Genomic DNA, 21,548 nt, shown 5'->3' on the forward strand with positions numbered 1-21,548 from the left:
TGAGTACCTCAGAGTAAACAATAATAATTTGGTGAAGTTTTTTTTCCTATACATTTTATATACACACCTATATTGGGAATTTTTAGCCTTATCTACAATCTACAAATAAAAGCACTTATTTTAATTTATTCATTAAGTGGAATTGTAAGGAAGTTAAGGATCCATACACTGATTTATTCATTTAGCACATGTGTTAAGCCTGCAAATAGAGAAAAGGACAAATTTGGATGATGCCCACATGGCACTTAATTTGTAGTCCATTAGCTAGCAGCCGCTGGTGTGGTTGAGGAAAAAAAATAGATGATGGAACTGTCGGTGTCATGGAATTGAGATTTGTAAGAAATTTTTAAGTTAATTAATTCAGCTATCATCTTATTAGGTAAAGTCATTTTGTAGGTGGTAAAATTTGGGGGGGGGAACTCATTTTTTTTTTTTTTTTTTATTTGTAAGACTAAAGTAGGTCTTAGTTTTTCAGTTTTAATGTTAAGATTGTGAGGTATAAGGGATGCCTGGGTGGCTCATTCGGTTAAGCATCCAACACTGGGTTTCAGCTCAGGTCATGATCTCATAGTTTCATGAGTTTGAGCCACGTGTCGGGCTCTGTGCTGACAGTGCTGAGCCTGCTTTGGATTTTCTATCTCCCTCTTTCTTTCCTCCTTCTCCACTCATGCTGTCTCTCTCTCTCAAAGTAAATAAATAACATTTTATAAAAAGTAAAAAGATTATGAGGCATAAAAATCTAACTTTGTAATTATGGTACTTATTAGTATTTTTTAATTTTAGGATTGAATTTACCAAGTTGGCCGCAGACCCCTCTGTTGTGAATCTTGGCCAAGGCCTTCCAGATATATCCCCTCCTATATATGTAAAGGAAGAATTATCAAAGATTGCAGCAATCGATAGCCTGAACCAGTATACACGAGGCTTTGTAAGTATATTAAGACCATGTGTGACATGAACTTGTATTTTATATTGTATTGTGTGTGAAATGTGAAGTGAACTTCTATCACTTCTCTGTAATTGGCTTTCTGGGGCCAACTGTCCCAAACAGATAATCAGAGAAACCCCCATCCTTGCCCTGATCTCCTAGAAGGAGCCATCCCCAACTTCTAACGCCTCCATAGTCCTTTACCATTGTTCCAGCATAGGGTCTAATGGCAACAAGGAAGAGAGAATATTCTCTTTTTTCCTCCAGTTTTTTTTTCTTAATTGCAGTGGAGTTAACATTCAGTGTTATGTTAGTTTCAGGTATACAGAATAATGATTCAGCAATTCTGTACATTACTCAGTGCTCATCATGGTACATGTACTTTTAGTCTCTATAACCTATTCACTCGTCCTCCTACTCATCTCCCCTCTGCTAACAGATTAGTTTGTTCTCTATAGTTAAGAGTCTGGTTTTTGGCTTGTCTCTGTCCCTCTCTCTTTTTTTCCCTTTGTTTTGTTTCTTAAATTCCACATCTTAGTGCAATCATAAGGTATTTGTCTTTCTCTAGCTGTCTTCTTTTGTTTAGCATTATACTCTAGCTCCATCCATGTTGTTGCAATTAACAAGATTTCATTCTTTGTTATGGCTGAGTAATATTCCATTGTATATATTTATACCAACTCTTCTTTTCCATTCATTCTATTGATGGACACTTGGGCTGCTTCCATAGTTTGGCTATTGTAAATAGTGCTGCTATTAATATAGGGGTGCATATATCTTTTCAAATTAGTGTTTTCAAATTTATTGGGTAAGTATCCAGTGGAATTACTGGATCCTATGGTAACTCTGTTTAATTTTCTGAGGAAGCTCTGTACTGTTCCACAGTGGCTGTACCAATTGGCATTCACACCGCTAGTGCTAGAACTTCCTTTCTTCACCTCCTTGCCAACACTTGTTGTTTCTTGAGTTTTTTATTTTTGCCATTCTGACAGCTATAAGGTGATATTTCATTGCGGTTTTGATTTGCATTTACAATTCTATTTTTAATTTTTTGAGGAACCTCTATGCTGTCTTCCACAGTGACTATACCAATTTGCAGAGTATTCTCTCAATGCACATATTTTCTCTGCCGTTAACACATGCAGTTATTAGGCCATCAGCACTGGCCTCTTAATTAATAACCTCTTTTTCCAATTAGTTACTTTCTTCCTCTTTACCTGTCTATCAATCCCTATCCTTCTGTGATGAAATACTTAGGATATCCAAAGTTTCCTAGATTCTACAAAAAAAGTGCCACAACGTAGTAAGTGAATTGAGCAAGGTTTCAGGGTGTAAGGCCAATAGATAAAAATCAATTGTATTTCTGTATACTAAAAATGAGCAGCTGGTTAAGATTTTTTGAAATATCATTTATAATAGCATCCCAAAGCATTAAATATTTGAACTGATGTTTTAAAATATACACAAGATCTGTGTGCTGAAAACTACAAAACATTGCTGAGAGACATTAAAGAAGACCTATATAAATGGAGTCATAATGTGATATCCAACAGACTGGGAGATGGAATATTGTTGTCAGTTCTCTCTAAGCTGATCCATAGTAGAGTTTGGCAGCCTATGGCCTTGATCCATATCTGACTCACTCCTGATTTTGTATAAATAAAGTTTTATTAGATCATAACCATGCCCATTCTTTAAATATTTTTCAGGTTTTATAAATATATGTGAGTATGTATGTATATGTGTTTGTATGTTAGTATAAGCACAGGGAATGGTGTTGCACTGTCACCAGGCCGTGGACGACATTGGTCACCTCAGGGAGATGAGATGGAAGGTTGTTGAGGAGAGAACATAATTTTTTTTTTTTTTACACATCTCTGCCTAGTTTTAAATATTATATGAAGCATACTTTATTTTTATAAGTAAAAATTTCTTTAAGACACAGACCCTTATAATTCTGAGGTAAGATGTGTAGTGTTTATAGTTGCTTTCAGATCACCCTTTGCTAGAGTTTGTTAGACCTGTCATTAAAATGAAATTCAAAGGGAATTTTGGATTTCTGGAAGTAGTGACAATTTCCTGCTCTTTCCACAAATCATGTATATTTTTTTGAGCTTGAATTTAAGTAGTCTTTTCTCTTGCTATTATTTTTTAGTTTAGTGGCTTTGTTCTATCACCTCCCCTATTATTAATTATACTTAATTTCTCTCATATTGTAATATCTCTCATCTCAAAATATGAGAAATGTGCTATAGCTTTGTTTTTATTGGTTTTAACTGTGTGGGGGTCTGTGACATACTAGCTAACATTCTGACAAAGGTGACAAATAAAAGTATCTTTGAAAAAAGAGCCTCCTTTTCACATGAACTGGGATGGATAACTTACTTCATAAACATGGGGTATATCCTGCCAACCTCCATCTTGTCCTGTGTCCTGACCAGTTTATTCAGAGCTTTAGGTGCTTTGCAAACAAGGGCACTTGCCCTGCACTTAGACTCTTATTTGGAACTGACAGAAAATCAAGGTCATTCTCCAAAAGCAAAAACAAGAGGTACATGCTACACAAGAAAAAATAAGTAATATTGACTTTGATACCAGATAGACAAAGAAGGGGGATGGGAAGGGAAATAAAAGAGAAGGAGGGAAGAACAGGGAACATAGAAGGAAAGAATTGAGGAAGCACTAATCAAGGAGTTAAGACTCCCCGCATGTCTCAGACTTTGTGCATTTATAGTCCCTTCGTTCCTCTGGTGAAGGTTGTTCTCTTAGATGACTCCTCCCCTCTTGGCTGTCATGAAGAATGTCCTGCTTCCTCCTAACATTAGCTCTCACGTCAGCACTAATGGGTGTTTCTTTGGGGAATGTGTGTTTGCCCTCACTCTGTCATCCATTGATTGGCATAATAACTTACTCTTCGGTAACCTGGAAGAACAGATTCAGGGTATATACCGTCAATGCAGGCTTTTTAATTTTAATTGCAAAAAAGTCCAACTCTATTCAGTATAATTTAATTACTATCAAAAATAAAGTAGTTCAATAGGATTTCATGGCTGTCCAAAAAGGTACTGTCAAAGGTATATTTGGTACTGATGTCAATTTTTATCAAAGCAAACATGTTGGAATTTTGAATTCCAAATCAATCATTTAATGGGGATTTTTTAGTCATTAGCAAGTTTTCATGACCATTCATGTAGGAACTGTCTGTGAGTAGGGAAAAATGTTTTTTATTTTCATCAAAAAAATAAAAATTTTATTTGGATAATTATAACCAAAAAACCCAAATTTTAAAAATTCTTTCATTTTAAATCCAGATTGCTTCCAAGAAGTAGATCCCATAATCAAATTCAAGGTTTTTTTCTTTTTTATTCAACAGGGTCATCCATCGCTTGTGAAAGCTCTATCCTGCTTATATGAAAAAATTTATCAAAAGCAAATCAATCCAAATAAAGAAATCCTTGTGACAGTAGGAGCATATGGATCTCTTTTTAATACCATTCAAGGATTAATTGATGAGGGAGATGAAGTAAGTATATTAAGATTATCATCTTACCCATAGCAATCATTATTATCATTTGTATTGCCTTTGAATCTGTTACTTATTTTACACTATTTTTAATTATTTTTTTTTTTTTTTTTTTTTAATTTTTTTTTCAACGTTTTTTATTTATTTTTGGGACAGAGAGAGACAGAGCATGAACGGGGAAGGGGCAGAGAGAGAGGGAGACACAGAATCGGAAACAGGCTCCAGGCTCCGAGCCATCAGCCCAGAGCCTGACGCGGGGCTCGAACTCACGGACCGCGAGATCGTGACCTGGCTGAAGTCGGACGCTTAACCGACTGCGCCACCCAGGCGCCCCTAATTATTTTTGAAGTGTAATGCATATGAGTAAAATTCACAGATCTTAAGTGTACAGCTTGATACATTTTTTACCTGTGTGTATATTTACATATATACATATATCCATGTAACCCCAGCCAGATGAAGATATATATTCCCAGCACCCAGAAGGCTCCCTTATGCCTCTTCCTAGTTAATATTCTCCCAGAGGTAACCACTCTTCTGTCTTCTATCACCATAGGCTCATTTTACCTGCTCTTTAATGTAATATAAATGGAATCACACAGTATGTTCTTGAATTGGCTTCTCTCATTTATCATTATGTCTGTGAGATTCATCTGTTTTGCTGCATGTGACTCATTCTTATTTCTATAGCCTATCTAGAGAAGGGTAAGTGGAAGGGGCCAATCATGATGGGGAAAATGAATCTTTAGTTTGCACTACTAAAATTACCCTTATCTGAACTCAGTCAGCCAGTATTTGGTCAGTGTGTTTTTGTGCCCGGCACTGTTAGCAGCAGCATGTGAGGGATGTGTAACAAGAAGGTTGTGTGATTTCTGCTTTAGTACTGGGACTCTTTCCCTATTATTCCAATACCCCTGCTTCAGTATTTCCTGACCTCTTTCATTCATTCATTCAGAAATCACTGAGGATCTCCCATAATAGGCACTGTGGGAGATTTTTAAAAGACAGTTTCTGGGGCGCCTGGGTGGCTCAGTCGGTTAAGCGGCCGACTTCGGCTCAGGTCATGATTTCGCGGTCCGTGAGTTCGAGCGTCGCGTCGGGCTCTGTGCTGACAGCTCAGAGCCTGGAGCCTGTTTCAGATTCTGTGTCTCCCTCTCTGACCCTCCCCCGTTCATGCTCTGTCTCTCTCTGTCTCAAAAATAAATAAACGTTAAAAAAAAAAAATTAAAAGACAGTTTCTGTGTGGAAGGAGTTCCCCATCTAGTAGAGGAGATAGACTCGCAAGCAGGTGAATAGGAATGTGTGTGTATGTTACAGTAGTGACAGAAAGAAGTGATTGACTCTACTAATGTAGGCCTGGGAAACTCCAGAGAGGCACTGCTGAATATTTACCATGATCTATGTTGTTAATTCCTTTCTTTGAACTCTCATGGCACTCTCTGTACCTCTTACATACAAGATACTGCTACTACATTGTATTATGTTCCTCTTTTACATCTCTAATTCTCTCTACTATGCCAGACAATAAGCTACTTAAGGAAACATCTTAAGGAAGTGCAGTTACACTTTCATATACATAATCTCCTTTAATCCTGTAAAATAGTTGAAAGTTTTATCTCATTCTTTGATGTTGTTAATCCTTTGTTGCTTCCTCTTTTTGCATCCCAGAGGCTCAGCCCTTGACCTTCTTTATTCTTTCTTCCCTGATCACTGTATCTGATATTTTGAAATCACACACGTGTCACTTTCTGTCACATTGACCTGTTTTATTTTCTTTATAGTATTTGTTATTATCTGAAATTATCTAATTTACTTCTGTTTTTTTCTTGTTTATGGTCTCTCACAGTAGAAAGTTTATTGCTATATTGCCAGTCCCTAAAATACTGAGTGCTCAATAAATACTCTTCAGAAAGTGAGGGGAATTATTCCCATCATAAAAATAAAGAAATTACAGCAAAGAATATCAAGTATATTCTTTCAATTTTACCTCGCTTCCTCCCAGTTTTCTTTTATATCTCACTTCAAATCAGGTACTAGGTTTCTCACTAGGGTTCAAAGATAGGTCATCTTGGTCCCTGAGAATTTCACAGACTAATTAAGAGCTTACAGTTCCCTTGAGGGAAAGATCCATTCCCAGAGGGAACGAACAAAGTTCATTTCTTTGTCCTTCCCATTACCTAACACCTAACATAGCAGATTTTATAGTAGGTACTCAATGTGAGTTGAATGACTAGTAGAAATGAAGGGGCTTTAGAATGTAACAGCCTTATATGACTTTAGTGAGAAAGGCCTTGAAGAGTTACTTCACATCATATGAAATACACATTAAATGTGCAAATGTAGAACAAGAGTTAGTGGTGTGCCTGGGTGGTTCAGTTGGTTAACCGTCCGACTTCGGCTCAGGTCATTGTCTCACAGTTTGTGGGTTTGAGCCCCACATCAAGCTCTGGGCTGACAGCTCAGAGCCTGGAGCCTGCTTTGAATTCTGTGTCTCCCTCTCTCTTTTCCCCTCCCCCCATTCACACTCTGTCTCTATCTCTGTCTCTTTCTCAAAAATAAATAAACATTAAAAAAAAATTTGGAGCAACAGTTAGATATCACTAATTTAGCCAACAAAAGTTAAGTGAGACAACTTAGTGTTGACTTAGGAAATTATAGTTATCCAATTTCCTAAAGCAATTTAACTGTATGTATGTATAACGTGCCCTAAAAATGTTTATACTCTTTAATCTAGCAAAATAACAATCATGTGAATTTATTCAACTGTTTAAAAATAGAGAAACTACAGGGGCACCTGGGTGGCTCTGTCAATTAAGCATCTGACTTTTGATTTCGGTGCAGGTCGTGGTCTCACGGTTGTGGGATTGAGCCCCACATTGCACTGAGTGTGGAGCCTGCTTGGGGTTCTCTCTCTCCCTCTCTCTGCCTCTCTCTGCACTTTTTCTCTCTCTCTCAAAATAAATAAACATTTTTAAAAATAGAGAAACTACACATACTCACAAATAAATATAGCATTGTTATGTATATAAGCAAATGATTAAAACTTATTTTAGAATTCAGTAGACTCCCAAATAGCCATTAAGATAATAAATATTAAAAAGAAAAAACCAAACAGCGGGGGGTGGGGGTTGGCGCCTGGGTGGCTCAGTCAGTTAAGTGTCCAACTTCGGCTCAGGTCATGATCTCCTGGTCCCTGAGTTCAAGCCCCACATCAGGCTCTGTGCTGACAGCTCAGACCCTGGAGCCTGCTTCAGATTCTGTGTCTCCCTCTCCCTCCGGCCCTGGCCCTTCCTCTCTCACACTGCTTCTATCTCTCTCAAAAATAAATAAACATCAAAAAAAATTCCTTAAAAGATAATAAACATTAAAACTGTAATAATATGAAGTTTTCATGTAATATTGTTAGGTTTAAAAAGATAATAAAAATTGAATATACATGAAAGATATAAATTATGTGTTCAGACTTTCCTTACAGAAAAGTAAAAAATCAGGGATGCTTACTTAGATCCAAGCTGGTGGACTCTGGGTGGAATACCAAAGGGACTGGTTGGATTGGCCCACTGACCTAAAAGCCAGCCCACGGGTGACTGAGAGAGAGCATGTAGGGGCAAAGGAACAAGGAATATATCTCAAGAGATTGGGAAAAAAGACTGAATCTAGCTAGGTATAAGTCACCAGAGGGAAACTGAGGGTATCAGACAATAACAGTAGCATCTTAACTAGTCTCCCTGCGTCCATTGTTTGTTTTGGAGTGCTTTTGACCAAAGAGAAACATCTTTATTCTCAGGATAATACTTATAAGTTAGTTCTCCATAATGGAGAGCATTGCTGTTATCTTTCCTCAGAGTCTTTTGCTTCTGCCCCTCTCTGATTTTTTTGTTTGTTTGTCATCTAAAATTTAAAGAAATTCTTCATGTTTTTGGCTGGAACATTCTTTGGAGGATGTGATGGGAATTATGGCCTCTTTCCCCAGAAAAATCTACCTAGGCACATGTAAAGTTTTGCATATAATTTCAAGAATCCCCACTGTAAGCCCTTCTGTGGATCTCATTAAGAGAGCCAGAACTCCCTGGACACATCTGTCTCTAACGTCTCTTCCATGTCCTCTCCCACGAAGAGGCAGGCATGAAGGCAAGGAAGGCCAGTTCTTTCATTGCTGCATTTCAGCATGTAGGACAGCACCTCACACATAGGAGGTACACAATGTATTTTAAATGAATGAATGATTGATATGTTACATTCTTATTTGGTTTTTATTTTAGGTCATAGTAATAGTACCTTTCTATGACTGCTATGAGCCCATGGTGAGAATGGCTGGAGCAACACCTGTTTTTATTCCCCTAAGACCTGTAAGTTTGCCAATGCGATACATATACTTTAAGATGCTTTGAAAATATACAGAATTGCTTTGTCACTGATGAAGTTTCTACTTTTATTACATTTTGGGATTTACTGTGTATCTCTACAATGGCTGAAGGTAATCAACATCTTTAAGAGGGCAGCTGTTATTGCTTTATCACTGTGTTTGCCATGTGTCTCTGTTGTATCAATATCCACACTATATGTAACATTCTTTTGTGGTTATGTGTCTCCCCCATAAACTATGAACACCACCAGATCAGAGACCAATTCTTTTTTTTTCCTCATTTTTAATGTTTATTTATTTTGAGAGAGAGCATGCAGGAGTAGGGGAGGGGCAGAGAGAGAGAGAGAGAGAGAGAGAGAGACAGACTCCCAAGCAGGCTCCACACTGTCAGCACAGAATCCGATGTGGGGCTCGAACCCATGAACCGTTGAGATCAAGACCTGAGCTGAAATCAAGAGTAAAATAGATGCTCAACCATCTCAGCCACCCAGGCGCCCCTCTTTTTTTTTTTTTTTTTTTTTTTTTTTTTTTAAGATTTTATTTTTAAGTAATATGCACCCAACATGGGGCTCGAACCTGCAACTCTGAGATGAAGAATTGCACACTCCACCCGACTGAGCCAGCCAGGCACCCCAGAGACTATTTCTAACTCACTTTTATAGCCCTGCTCCCTAGTGACTAACAGTGTAGGGTATATGCTGGGTGCTTTATAAATGCTTGTTGAATTATGAATGAATTGTCTAAGGACAAACCACCCTGAATGTGCCCGATCTCGTCTGATCTCGGAATTATGAATGAATTATTTTTTTTAATTTTGCTACTAAGGAATTTAATAAAGTATGCTACTATTGTCTTTTTTAAACATCTTACTATAATAAGTAATACACTAAGGTGAATCACAGAATCTTGTATTAGCCTTACAGTCTCAGACATGTTAACCATAGTTATAGCTGGCTCCTTTGAAGGCATGTACATACTTTAACAGCTGTTTGTGTTGACAGAGTTTATTTTCCCATTTACTAGGTGTGAGCATGAGACTTAAGTCCTCTTGGGCACTTAAGGCAGAATGAAAGCTTAGTTATTTCTATTTTCTTTGTTAGTCATTTATTCAGTTACCTTTGCCATGCCTTTCTCTACTCTGCCCCGCCACCCTGTGCCATTAGGTTATTTATTTGTAAGACAGCAAACATGAATTAATTGGATTAAATCACATCTTGATTCTTCATATGTAGAAACCTGTCGATGGGAAAAAATGGTCTAGTTCTGACTGGACATTGGATCCTCAAGAACTGGCAAGTAAGTTTAACTCCAAAACCAAAGCGATTATACTGAATACTCCACATAACCCCATTGGCAAGGTGAGTCTTTGATCTCTTTATACAGTCTTCTGACCTATCATTGTCTCACATGTTGAATCATAATTGGCTCTGCTCTTTTGTTTTCTTTAATACATATAGGTATATACCAAAGAAGAACTCCAAGTAATTGCTGACCTTTGCATCAAATATGACACACTCTGCTTCAGTGATGAGGTTTATGAATGGCTTGTATATACTGGAAATAAACATGTAAAAATAGGTACTGATTATTACATAGAGTCACAAATCTAAATGTGTTTGGGCACATGTGGAACAACTGATTGGAAGGGATCCCAGAACAGCTTTAAAATAGTCCTTGCAATGGGTATTGGTCTGTGTGAGCACTTAAATGGGATTTGGATAAATGATGCTTGAGTGAACTAATAAACAGACTGAAAGACAAGCAGTACAAACTTTGGGGAAGAGATTTTTGGATCATACTATAAGGCTATGAAACCAGAGAAGTTATACTTTTGCCCATATCCTTGGCTTTTTATCAAGAATTTATCTTTTACGTGGTACATAAGATACAGGGAGCTTACTTGTTCCCAAGTTGGACTGTCTCTGCTGAGCAAGTTGCCAAAATGCCAAGTCGACAGGAGAAAATTGCAGGGCGAGTAAGCTATTGCTGCTTGGCTCTTGCCTGAGGTTTCATCATTACTACCCTGCCATCTCCCAAGACACCCTGCCTCGGTGTCTTCTGGAGTTATCTAAACTGATATCAACCATAAGACTATATGCTGGGTTGCAAACTTTGGGTCTGTACATTTGCCCTTTCTATGCCTGGAAACACTTTCGCCCCAAATATCCACATGGCTCAATCTCCCCCAGGGCTTTATTCAGATACCAGTTTTTATGGCCACATTTAAGATAGTTATAAGTCTTTCTTCCAGAATTTCCTTTGCTTTATTTTTTTTTTGTTCTGTTTTGTTTTTTCTATTATAATAATATATATATAGTTTATTTCTATATAGTTTACTTCTAACCTGCTGGAACATAGGATATTTGTTTGTTTTAGTGACTTCTGAATGTGCAGTTTCTAGGATAGGATCTTGCACGTGTTAGGTAATCAGAAAGTAATTGATGAAGAAATGAATAGGAAATATGAAGGAGATAAGGGAAGAAAAACTGAAATCACTGTGGCAGATATCAATAAATAAATTAATGCACTTGTATGTAAATAGTTGTTTCATATATCATAATTATCCCTGTGGTACGTTTTAAAGTGTAGAAATATGGAGGACAAAGCAGCTGCTTGAGAAGATCAACAGAGGAGTGGGCAAAAGATGGAATTTGTTAAGCAGAGAGGTACAAATAAAATTCCTATCAGGGGGCACCTGGGTGGCTCAGCCAGTTATGCGTCTGACTTCAGCTCATGTCATGATCTCACAGTTTGTGAGTTCAAGCCCCGCATCAGGCTCTGTGCTGACAGCTTAGAGCCTGGAGCCTGCTTCAAATTCTGTGTCTCCCTCTCGCTCTGCTCCTCCCCCCCTCATGCTCTGTCTCTCTCTCCTTCAAAAAATAAAAATTAAAAACATTAAAATTCCTATCAGATAAACTACTGTGGACTGAGGCAAGAAGGCATAACAGATCAAGATATACTTAAGATTAGGGCAAGTGGTTTATAAGGATATGTTATAACAGTTACACATGATAATGGAAAAGTAGAGTAATTCTGACAGTCTTGATTATGAGAACAAAGTTTAAACTTGTTGAGGAGGTAAGTGGTTCTGAAACTCAATGTTAGTATAGAGCACCTTGAAGCCACAATGTTCACATTGTAGAATAGGGATACGTTGCCTTCCATCCTGAAGCTAGAAGCAATTTTCTTAATAGAAACTTAATAATTAGGAGTCAATATAAAAATCCCGGTTGTGTGCATATTTGTACAAAGAGCCATTGATACAGACATATCAGAGTTTTTCTGATTTTGCCTCTCACTAAATGTTCATTTGTTTCACTGTTGGTAGCATACACTATCAGATAATGGTAGTACTTTAGGTGCTTGAGAAAATTTCATGGAGGAAAACTTAAAATTGATTAAAAAAAAATTCTACACATTAATTTGATCACCAAAGTTCCAGTGAAGCATAATTTGAGAACTACTGCAGGAGGTGTGCCAAGACAAGGGAATGGGTTCCTTGATTGGATTTGTTTTATAAGGTAAGAACCGGTTACAGGCGAGGACCTGAAGTGAGTTAGATGCCCTAGCAGTGGAGTTGACACAAGTGGGCTATTTAGAAGTCAACAATAGGGGAGAGTATAGCATCTGAAGGTGGGAAGGGAACCAGCCAGTGGGATTCTGAAATCTCTGGCCCAGCCCCTTCAGCAGTGGTGAGGCCTGTAAGCAGAGGTGGACGTGTACAGAGGAGGGGCAGCTCTGTGGGGAGTAAGGAATATTCCTGCCTCTCATGCTTTCTTTAGTCTTGCTAAGTTTCAGTCTCTATGAGGCCTAGAAGAGAAGATGTCTGGAGACAAGTAGAATTATAGGCCTGACAGTTAGGATCAAATTATGAGGGGAAAGGGTTTTGGCAGTCGTCAAAATTTTGTTGGTGGTGGAACCCATGGAAGAGAATTTTCTCAGGGAGAATTGATAAACAGAGAAGGCAGCCAGAGATGTGCAAGGCATGGTGCCTCAACACAGCAAACTGCTGTTTCATGTCAAAATTGCATCAGAGTTCACCTTCGTTCACCCTTCTTGTTGATGACCTCTGTTTCAGATCATTGAACCATTCCCAGTCGAAAATCAGGTCAACATAGACAAATAATTATTTTTTGTAATTAAAAATGTTTAAGTTCATTTATTCTGAGAGAGATTGGGGGAGAGGCGGAGAGAGAGAGTGAAAAAGAGAGAATCCCAAGCAGGCTCCGTGTTGTCAGTGCAGAGCCTGATGCAGGGCTTGAACTCACAAACCATGAGATCATCACTTGAGCTGAAGTCGGACACTTAACCAACTGAACTACCCAGGCACCCCTTTTTTGTAATTTTTAACAATTAAACAGAGGAATAGGCATCTAGCTAATTAATAAATATAATTTTGTACTCAACACATATGTTCATTTCTAAGTGATAATGTCTCAAATCCTTAGAGTTTTAGTTAACTAAGTTCAGCAATATTTTTCCAATAGATAACTTAAATGATCTTGAGTTATTGTTTAAACCTTTATTATATTGTTTAAACCTCATATAAGCCCTTCATAGTAAAAGTGTAACACATATTACTTGCTAAAGATATCAAGACCTATATATTTAAAAAAATATATATGTTTAATCTTTATTTTTGAGAGAGAGAGAGAGAGAGATACAGAGTGTGAGTGGGAGAGGAACAGAGAAGGAGACACAGAATCTGAAGTTGGACGCTTAACTGACTGAGCCACCCAGGTGCCCCAAGACCTATATTTTTAACTCAGATATTTTAGTTGTTATAACAGCCCATAAAGTTAAAACAAGAAAAAAAATGAATTCACTATTTCATTATTTAGGGAGTGGTTTGGTTCCATGAAAACTTAGGTATTCTATCAAATATGAATACACGAAAGATGCAAAGTGACTATTCCGTTAATCTGCAGAGTGTGATAGTAGTTCTTTAATATAACACAATAAAGCTTTCCAGCCATACATCGTGAATTAGCATCACCCTCATGCTTTCACTGAGGCCATTTTCCCTGGGGTAGCACTCTTCCTTCTGTCTATAATCTTTATCTGACTTCTGTTGAAGCCTAAGCCACCTGTAAATAACTGTTATTGCTGCTGCAGCTGATTTAAAGACCACGAGTCATAAATGAGAAGTGCAATGACCACTTGCCTTTCAGATACAAATGCAACCTAAGCTTAATACTTGATATCAGTTTTCCTTTTTACTTTTATTTATGCCTGTAAGTAATCTCTACGACCACCATGGGGCTTGAACTCAACCCCAAGACCAAGACTCACATGCCAGCCAGCCAGCCAGCCAGGTGCCCCTAGGTTGTGTTTTGTAAGTAATCACTATGTCCAGCGTGGAGCTTGAACTCACAACCCTGAGATCAAGAGTGGCATGCTCTACCAACTGAACCAGCCAGGCACTCCTAGGTACCATTTTTTAAAAATGATCAGACATGCAAAGATTTTTTTTTTCTTCTAGATTCACACACAGTGTTGTGGTCTTCTGTTCTATCTGTTTGCTTTAATTTCTGTGGCTCCCCAAGTCTCGGAGAGGATATGAACATCCAGATGTTTTAAAAAAATTCCTTAGGGCCCTTTTTAATGAAGTAGTAGAATTTGTTCTTGGATCAGATTCTTGATTCAAATGATGTCTCTGCATTTCTGTAAAATGACATGTCAGTCAACAGAGAAACCTCTCTTCTATAAAAAAGATATTAATACATTTATATTGATATACTAATCTTTTGGCATTTAGACAAATAATATAAAATTCCTTGTAAGTTATTCAGTTGATTAGCTTACTGCTTGAAAAAAGACATCCATTTTTTAAAATGGCTAAAATAGCCATCAAAATTGCTTAGCTCTTTTCAAAAAAATATTATACCAAAACTATTACATTGATGTTTTGTGAATGAAACCTACATTTGACATGTGGGTAGTTTTGATTTCCTTTGGATATAACTTAAGAAAACATGTTAGGATTGTATTCGTTTCTCTGGGTAATTCTTAATTTCAAAGAATTTATTTCTGATTTTAATGTTTGTTTATTTGTGAGAGAGAGACAGAGCACAAGCAGGGGAGGAGCAGAGAAAGAGAGGGAAACACAGAATCTGAAATAGGCTCCAGGCTCTGAGCTTTCAGCACAGAGCCTGACGCAGGGCTGGAACTCGGGAATGGCGAGATCATGATCTGAGCAGAAGATGGATGCTTAACCGACAGAGCCACTCAGGTGCCCCTTAAAGAACTTATTTCTAAATATTGTGTTTACTAATAGACTTTCCGGGTTTTGGATACATATTATTACTTTAAAGGAGGTGATACTCTGCATTATACATAGTTTAGATTTTCTCTGGTCAAATAGGAAAGTGGGACATGTGTCATGGTATTCTTTTGGAATACTAGAACTGTTTCAAAACTTGAAATGATAGGATATTTATATCAAATGTTAGAATATTCTTTCTTTGAATTGATTCTCTAAATATTTTCTTTATTTATTATTTTTGGGTTTTGTTTTACTCCACAGAGAATACAATTATAACATCCTGATTTATGTAGTTTTCCTACCTTTACAGATATTGGCAAGTATTTCACAATGGACTGATTACGTATGAATCCATTTTGGAAATTTCTTTAGCTACCTTACATTTTAGTAGCCACATGACTTGTATATGAGAAGATTAAGAAAACAGTAGCTTAGATCACACAGAAATGGCTATTTGTTTTCTCTTTATGTATACCAACACTCTTAGAACAATACAAGAGTATCTACTGTACCTCTGAAAAACAAGTGAAAAACTCATGGGATTGCATGTGAAGAACTTAACATCTAAACTACTCGAGCAATCCAAAGAGCAGCATAGGGGGACGCCTGGGTGGCTCAGTTGGTCAAGCGCCGACTTTGGCTCAGGTCATGATCTCATGGTTCATGAGTTCGAGCCCCACGTCAGGCTCTGTGCTGACAGCTCAGATCCTGGAGCCTGCTTCCGATTCTGTGTCTCCCTCTCTCCCCCTTCTCCGCTCGTGCACTCTTTCTAAAAATAAATAAACATTAAAAAAAGGGAACAAAGAGCAGCATAGGTAGCACTCTCCGAAGATTAACAAGGGAATAATTGACCAATTTTGGGCAGAATTCACAAGCTCCTGCATTTTATACCTGTATGATTTTACCTGCATTCTCTTTGCCCCAAATACCTTTCCTCCCCTTCTCTGACTGGCAGAATTCCACATGGTCTTCCAGGTCTCAGCTTAAGCTTTACTGGCTGCAGAAAGCTACCCCTAACACCTTCTGTCCTTGCATGATACTCCATGCTGCTTACTATTACAGCACTTACCACACTGTATATGACTGTTGTTTTACTTTTCTCCTATCCCCACTAGACCATAAGCTCTTCAAAGATAGGATGTGCTTTTTTCTCATCTTTGTTTCTTTTAGACATGGCTTAGTCCCTGGGACCTGGTCATTGGTAATAAATGTTTGCTAAGCAAATGAGTATGTGAATGAATGATTTTATTAAAGATGTCAATCACTTGAAAACGTTTACACTGTCATTTCTCATTATTTGTGGAATCCATATTTGTGAATCACCTACTCGCAGAAATCTATTTGTAACTTCAAAGTCGATACTCACAGCGCTTCATTCACAGACGTGCCAAGAGGGGCAAAAAATTTGAGTCACCTCATATGTGTATTCTCAGTTGAGGTCAACAAGGCAACACTCTGCCTTCTTATTTCAGCTTATACTATAAACAAGTGCCCTTTTCATGGTGATTTTGTTGTTTAAAATAGACCCCATAGCATAGTGCTGAAGTGCTGGCTGATGTTTTGAAGTATAAGAAGACTGTGGTGTGCATTATGGAGAGAATAAGTATGCCAAATAAACTCCATTCAGACAAGTTCTAGGGCTATTGGCCACGGAGATATTAAGGGGTGATACCTAAAAGGTATGGGCTTTTGGGGTGAAAAATTGTTCTAAAACTGGTTGCCCAGCTCTGCAGATATGCTAAAAACCATTGAATTAGACAATTTAAATAAGTAAATTTTATGGTGTGGGATATATATCTTAAAATTGTTAGCAAAACACACATGCACACATGCATCGCGGGGCCCTACCCCCAGAGTTTCTGATTGAGGAGATCTGAGGTATGGTCCGATAGTTTGCCTTCCTTACAAGTTCCCCATTGATATTGCTAGTACTGGTGTGAGAACCACATTTTAAGAAACATTGTCTTAGGAATCCTGTAGAGGTAGACTCGGAAAATGGGCAGAGTAGAGGCGAGTCAACAATGGCCAGGACCACAATCAAAATGGTGCCACAGGAAGAGTGCAGTATTAGTGAATGCACAGCTACCACTGACACTGAGCGCCAGGTGCCACGCCACGGCTGTGCTACCACTGCCTGGAACGCTGCCTACTGACACCTTTGCCACTTCTGACCCTTGAAGTGATTTTGCTACTTAACATTATTTAATCTATCACATATTATACAGTATTTTTAAGCACTGTGACATTTTCAACTATGTTTGGCTTAAAGTTACATTATATTTTAAAAACCTGCTGAAATAGGGGTGTCTAGGTGGCTCAGTTGGTTAAGCGTCCAACTTTGGCTCAGGTCATGGTCTCACAGTTCATGAGTTCGAGCCCCACATTGGGCTCTGTGCTGACAGCTCGGAGCCTGGAGCCTACTTCAGATTCTGTGTCTCCCTCTCTCTCTGGCCCTTTCCCTCTCGAGCTCTGTCTCTCTCTCTCTCAAAAATAAATAAACATACATTAAATAAATAAACATACATAAATAAATAAACATTAAAAAATTAAAAAAAAAACCTACTGAAATATACCGACTGCATTATACTACATTTATGTTTTTAAGTTATACTGAATGTAGATTGATTGGAAAGCAATTATTTAACTTTTTTTTTTCTTTTTCCGGTTTAGCTACTTTTCCAGGTATGTGGGAGAGAACAATAACGATAGGAAGTGCCGGAAAGACTTTCAGTGTAACTGGCTGGAAGGTAAGATGCAAAAGAATAATTGCTTAAAAACAGACACGTATTTTATTTCTTGGAGAGAGAGAGAGAGAGAGAGAGAGTGTGTTAAATGCATATATATTCAGTTTACCCAGGTTTTTGTACTTACTGACCTTTTGTTTACTCATTCAGCTTTCCTGTTGACCTTTCTCCTTTTTGAGACCTAATCATTTCTTTCTTTTTTTTTAAAGTTTTTTTAAACTTTATTTAAAGTCTAGTTAGTTAATATACAGTGTAATATTAGTTTCAGGTATAGAATTTAGTGATTCATCACTTCATTACCATACCCAGTGCTCATCACAGGTGCCCTCTTAAATCCCCATCACCTATTTAACCCATCCCCCCACACCTCCACTCCCGTCCACTAACACTCGGTTTGTTCTCTCTAGCTACACATCCATTTCTTGGGTGTGTGTGTGTGTGTGTGTGTGTGTGTGTCTCTCTCTCGTTTTTTCCTTTGCTCGTTTGTTTTGTTTCTTAAATTCCACATATGAGTGAGATCACATGGTATTTGCCTTTCTCTGACTTATTTCACTTAGCATAATACTCTGTAGCTCCATCCATGTCATTGCAAATGGCAGAAAAATAGTCATTTTTCATTTTATAAGTAACCAACCAATGGCACTCTTCTTTGCAAAGAATGTTCAGATTATTGCATATTAATAAAAAAGGAGGAAAAATATAATACATAATAATAGCTAATATTTTGGCACTTACTATGTGCCAGGTTCTAAGTGCTTTACACATACTCATTCTCATAATGGCATTATGAAGTGAGTATAATTTATTATCCCCATTTTATAGATAATAAAACTAGTAAGAGAAGTTAAGTAAGTTGCCTGAGGTTATACTGCTAATAAACTCAAGCCAGCCAGGCAATCCAGCTTCAGAATTTATGTACTTAAGCACTGCACTATGTAATACATTAACAATTTACCCAATCGAAGCTTGATTATCTTCCAACCAGCCCTATCCTGAACATGGCCAAGAAGCAAGGAGTATCAAAAATGGGGCCTGCAGAACCAAATTATGGAAGAGTCCCTTAGGCCCTCATTCAGAGTTACTTTTATCTAATTCAAATAAGCTTTGTTATGAGTTTTTAGACGTTCAGAAGTAGCGAATTAGAAAAGAAAAGGGTTATAATGATTGTGGGCACTATTTACCTTCTGAAGACAGAGTTTAGTGACTCCGGTGGGACACTTTCCCAGAGAACAGTGTTGAAATGATGAGCAAATACTAATAACTACACTACTTTCATAGAGTGAACATTTTAGAATTACATATGTTTAATAATTACATTAAGCTGAGCTACTCTATCAGATTTAATACATACAGTTAGATTCACTTTCTGAAATCTGCTTTTCTTTTTTTCCTTTTTCAGCTTGGCTGGTCCATTGGTCCTAATCATTTGATAAAACATTTACAGACAGTTCAACAAAACACTGTTTATACTTGTGCTACACCTTTACAGGTAGGTGTTAGAGTAACTTGGGGTTGAAGCATGGTCTTTTGGTGAAGGTGTTACTAGAATGGTTTTTTGGTTTGTTTGTTTAAAGTCATTGAGTTTTAGCTTTGAACACTGGCGGGATTGCAAAGTAGAACAGACTCTGTGAAGGACAGTGACAACACCAAGCAAAATTATAGATGTGCATGTGCTCCAAAGCAGGAATCCATCTTCTGGGAGTTTACTCTGTTGCTATTATCTGTATACCTGAGAAGCAAGAAGCTCTGTATGTGCGTGGCCATTCTTTGCAAAAGATAGGGGATGCACATTATCCATCCACTGGCAATTAAATAAACCATGGTCTAGCCAAACATTTAAATATTATCTGAGTTTTGCATTAGTTTCCCATTTCTCTGTGACAAATTACCACAAACTTAGTGGCTTAAAACAAAAAATTTTAATCTTACAGTTCTGGAGGTCAACAGTCTGAAATGGGTCTTACAGGGCTAAAAACAAGGTGTCTCCATACTGGTGTTCCTTCTGCAGGTTGTAAGGGAGTGTTCGTTGCTTGTCTTTTCCATCTTCTAGGGGCTGCTCACATTCCTTGGCTTGAGGTCACATAACTCTAACATGATTCTGACTCTCCTGCTACCTTCTTTCCCATACGAGGATCCTTATGATTGTATTAGGCCCATGAATAATCCAAGATAATCTCTTCGTTTTGAGATCCTTAATTTAAACCTCATTTGCAAAGTTTATTTTACTATGTAGAGTAACATATTTATAGGTTCTGGGTTTTAAGACCTAGACACCTTTGGGGTCCATTATTCTGTCTGTCACCATGACTATTTAAAAATGAAAAGAAAGGAAAGAGAGAGGGAAAGGAGGGAGCTCTATAATTATCGATATGGAAAGATTTCTAGAATATACTATAAGGTTAAAAGAGCAACATACAGAGTAGTGTGTATTTGTGCTATATCCTGTATAAGAAAGGGAGAAACCATACACTTTTATTTTCTTAAAGGATATCTGGAAGGATCTGTAAGAGGCTACTAAAAGTGGCTATTTGGGTATGAGGAATAGGCGATATGAATAGATAGGGATAGGGGTGGGTACAAGACTTTTTAATGTATATCTTTTTTATATTGTTTCTGTGTGTTTTTTTTAAATAAATTTATAAAACAGGGATATGTGTACCATCATTCTGTGAATAATCAGATCACTGAAAAAAATATCTTTTTCTGGAAGGCTGTTAGAAGGCTGAAAGATTGAAATGTGTTGGCTATAGTAAGTTTACTTTTTTTGCTTCCTGCCAAAAATATCTACTGAATGAGACAAAATTTTGTTTTAAAATTCTCTTTCCTGTGACTCTCTAAAGCAGTGTCATAATAAAGGTTAGTTTTGACTTCTGGTTTTATATATATTAAACTCATTTCATCCACTCAAGATCAATCCATTCACTTATTCAACAAATATTTGCTAGTAGAAGAAATACAGCATAAAGAAATTCTTCCCTTATTGAGCTTACAGCCTATTGGGAGTATGCAGATAATAAAGAAGAAAATATTTTATTAAAAAAATTTTTAGATATAATTTATTGTCAAATTGGTTTCCATACAACACCCAGTGCTCATCCCAACAGGTGCCCTCCTCAATGCCCATCATCCACTTTCCCCTCTCCCCCACCCCCCATCAACCCTCGGTTTGTTCTCAGTATTTAAGAGTCCCTTACAGTTTGCCTCCTTCCCTCTCTGTAACTTTTTTTCGCCCTTCCCCTCCCCTCTGGTCTTCTATTAAGTTTCTCAGGATCCACATATAAGTGAAAACATATGATATCTGTCTTTCTCTGCCTGAATTATTTCACTTAGCATAACACTCTCCAGTTCCATCCATGTTGCTACAAATGGCCAGATTTCATTCTTTCTCAATGCCAAGTAGTATTCCATTGTATATATAAACCACATCTTCTTTATCCATTCGTCAGCTGATGGACATTTAGGCTCTTTCCATAATTTGGCTATTGTTGAAGGTGCTGCTATAAACATTGGGGTACAAGTGCCCCTATGCATCAGTACTCCTATATCCCTTGGGTAAATTCCTAGCAGTGCTACTGCTGGGTCATAGGGTAGATCTATTTTTAATTTTTTGAGGAACCTCCACACTGTTCCAGAGTGGCTGCACAAATTTGCATTCCCACCAACAGCGCAAGAGGGTTCCTGTTTCTCCACATCCTCTCCAGCATCTGTAGTCTCCTGATTTG

At 37.6% G+C, this 21,548-nt stretch overlaps 1 protein-coding gene across 3 annotated transcripts in view; it reads left to right on the forward strand.

The window, feature by feature from the left end:
- The window catches only part of KYAT3 (kynurenine aminotransferase 3), a 72,736-nt gene that overhangs the window by 36,260 nt on the left and 14,928 nt on the right, over nucleotides 1-21,548 (forward strand). For all 3 annotated transcript variants that reach the window (XM_078451715.2, XM_078451713.2, XM_078451714.2), the window contains exons 4-10: nucleotides 784-928; nucleotides 4,302-4,451; nucleotides 8,714-8,800; nucleotides 10,050-10,175; nucleotides 10,275-10,395; nucleotides 17,753-17,829; nucleotides 19,226-19,315. In XM_078451715.2, coding sequence (XP_078307841.1) covers nucleotides 784-928; nucleotides 4,302-4,451; nucleotides 8,714-8,800; nucleotides 10,050-10,175; nucleotides 10,275-10,395; nucleotides 17,753-17,829; nucleotides 19,226-19,315 — 796 coding nt within the window. The remainder of the gene's footprint in view (nucleotides 1-783; nucleotides 929-4,301; nucleotides 4,452-8,713; nucleotides 8,801-10,049; nucleotides 10,176-10,274; nucleotides 10,396-17,752; nucleotides 17,830-19,225; nucleotides 19,316-21,548) is intronic.

This window comes from Panthera onca, chromosome C1 (assembly GCF_046562875.1).
Source record: "Panthera onca isolate mPanOnc1 chromosome C1, mPanOnc1 haplotype 2, whole genome shotgun sequence".
Taxonomy (NCBI): Eukaryota; Metazoa; Chordata; class Mammalia; order Carnivora; family Felidae; genus Panthera; species Panthera onca.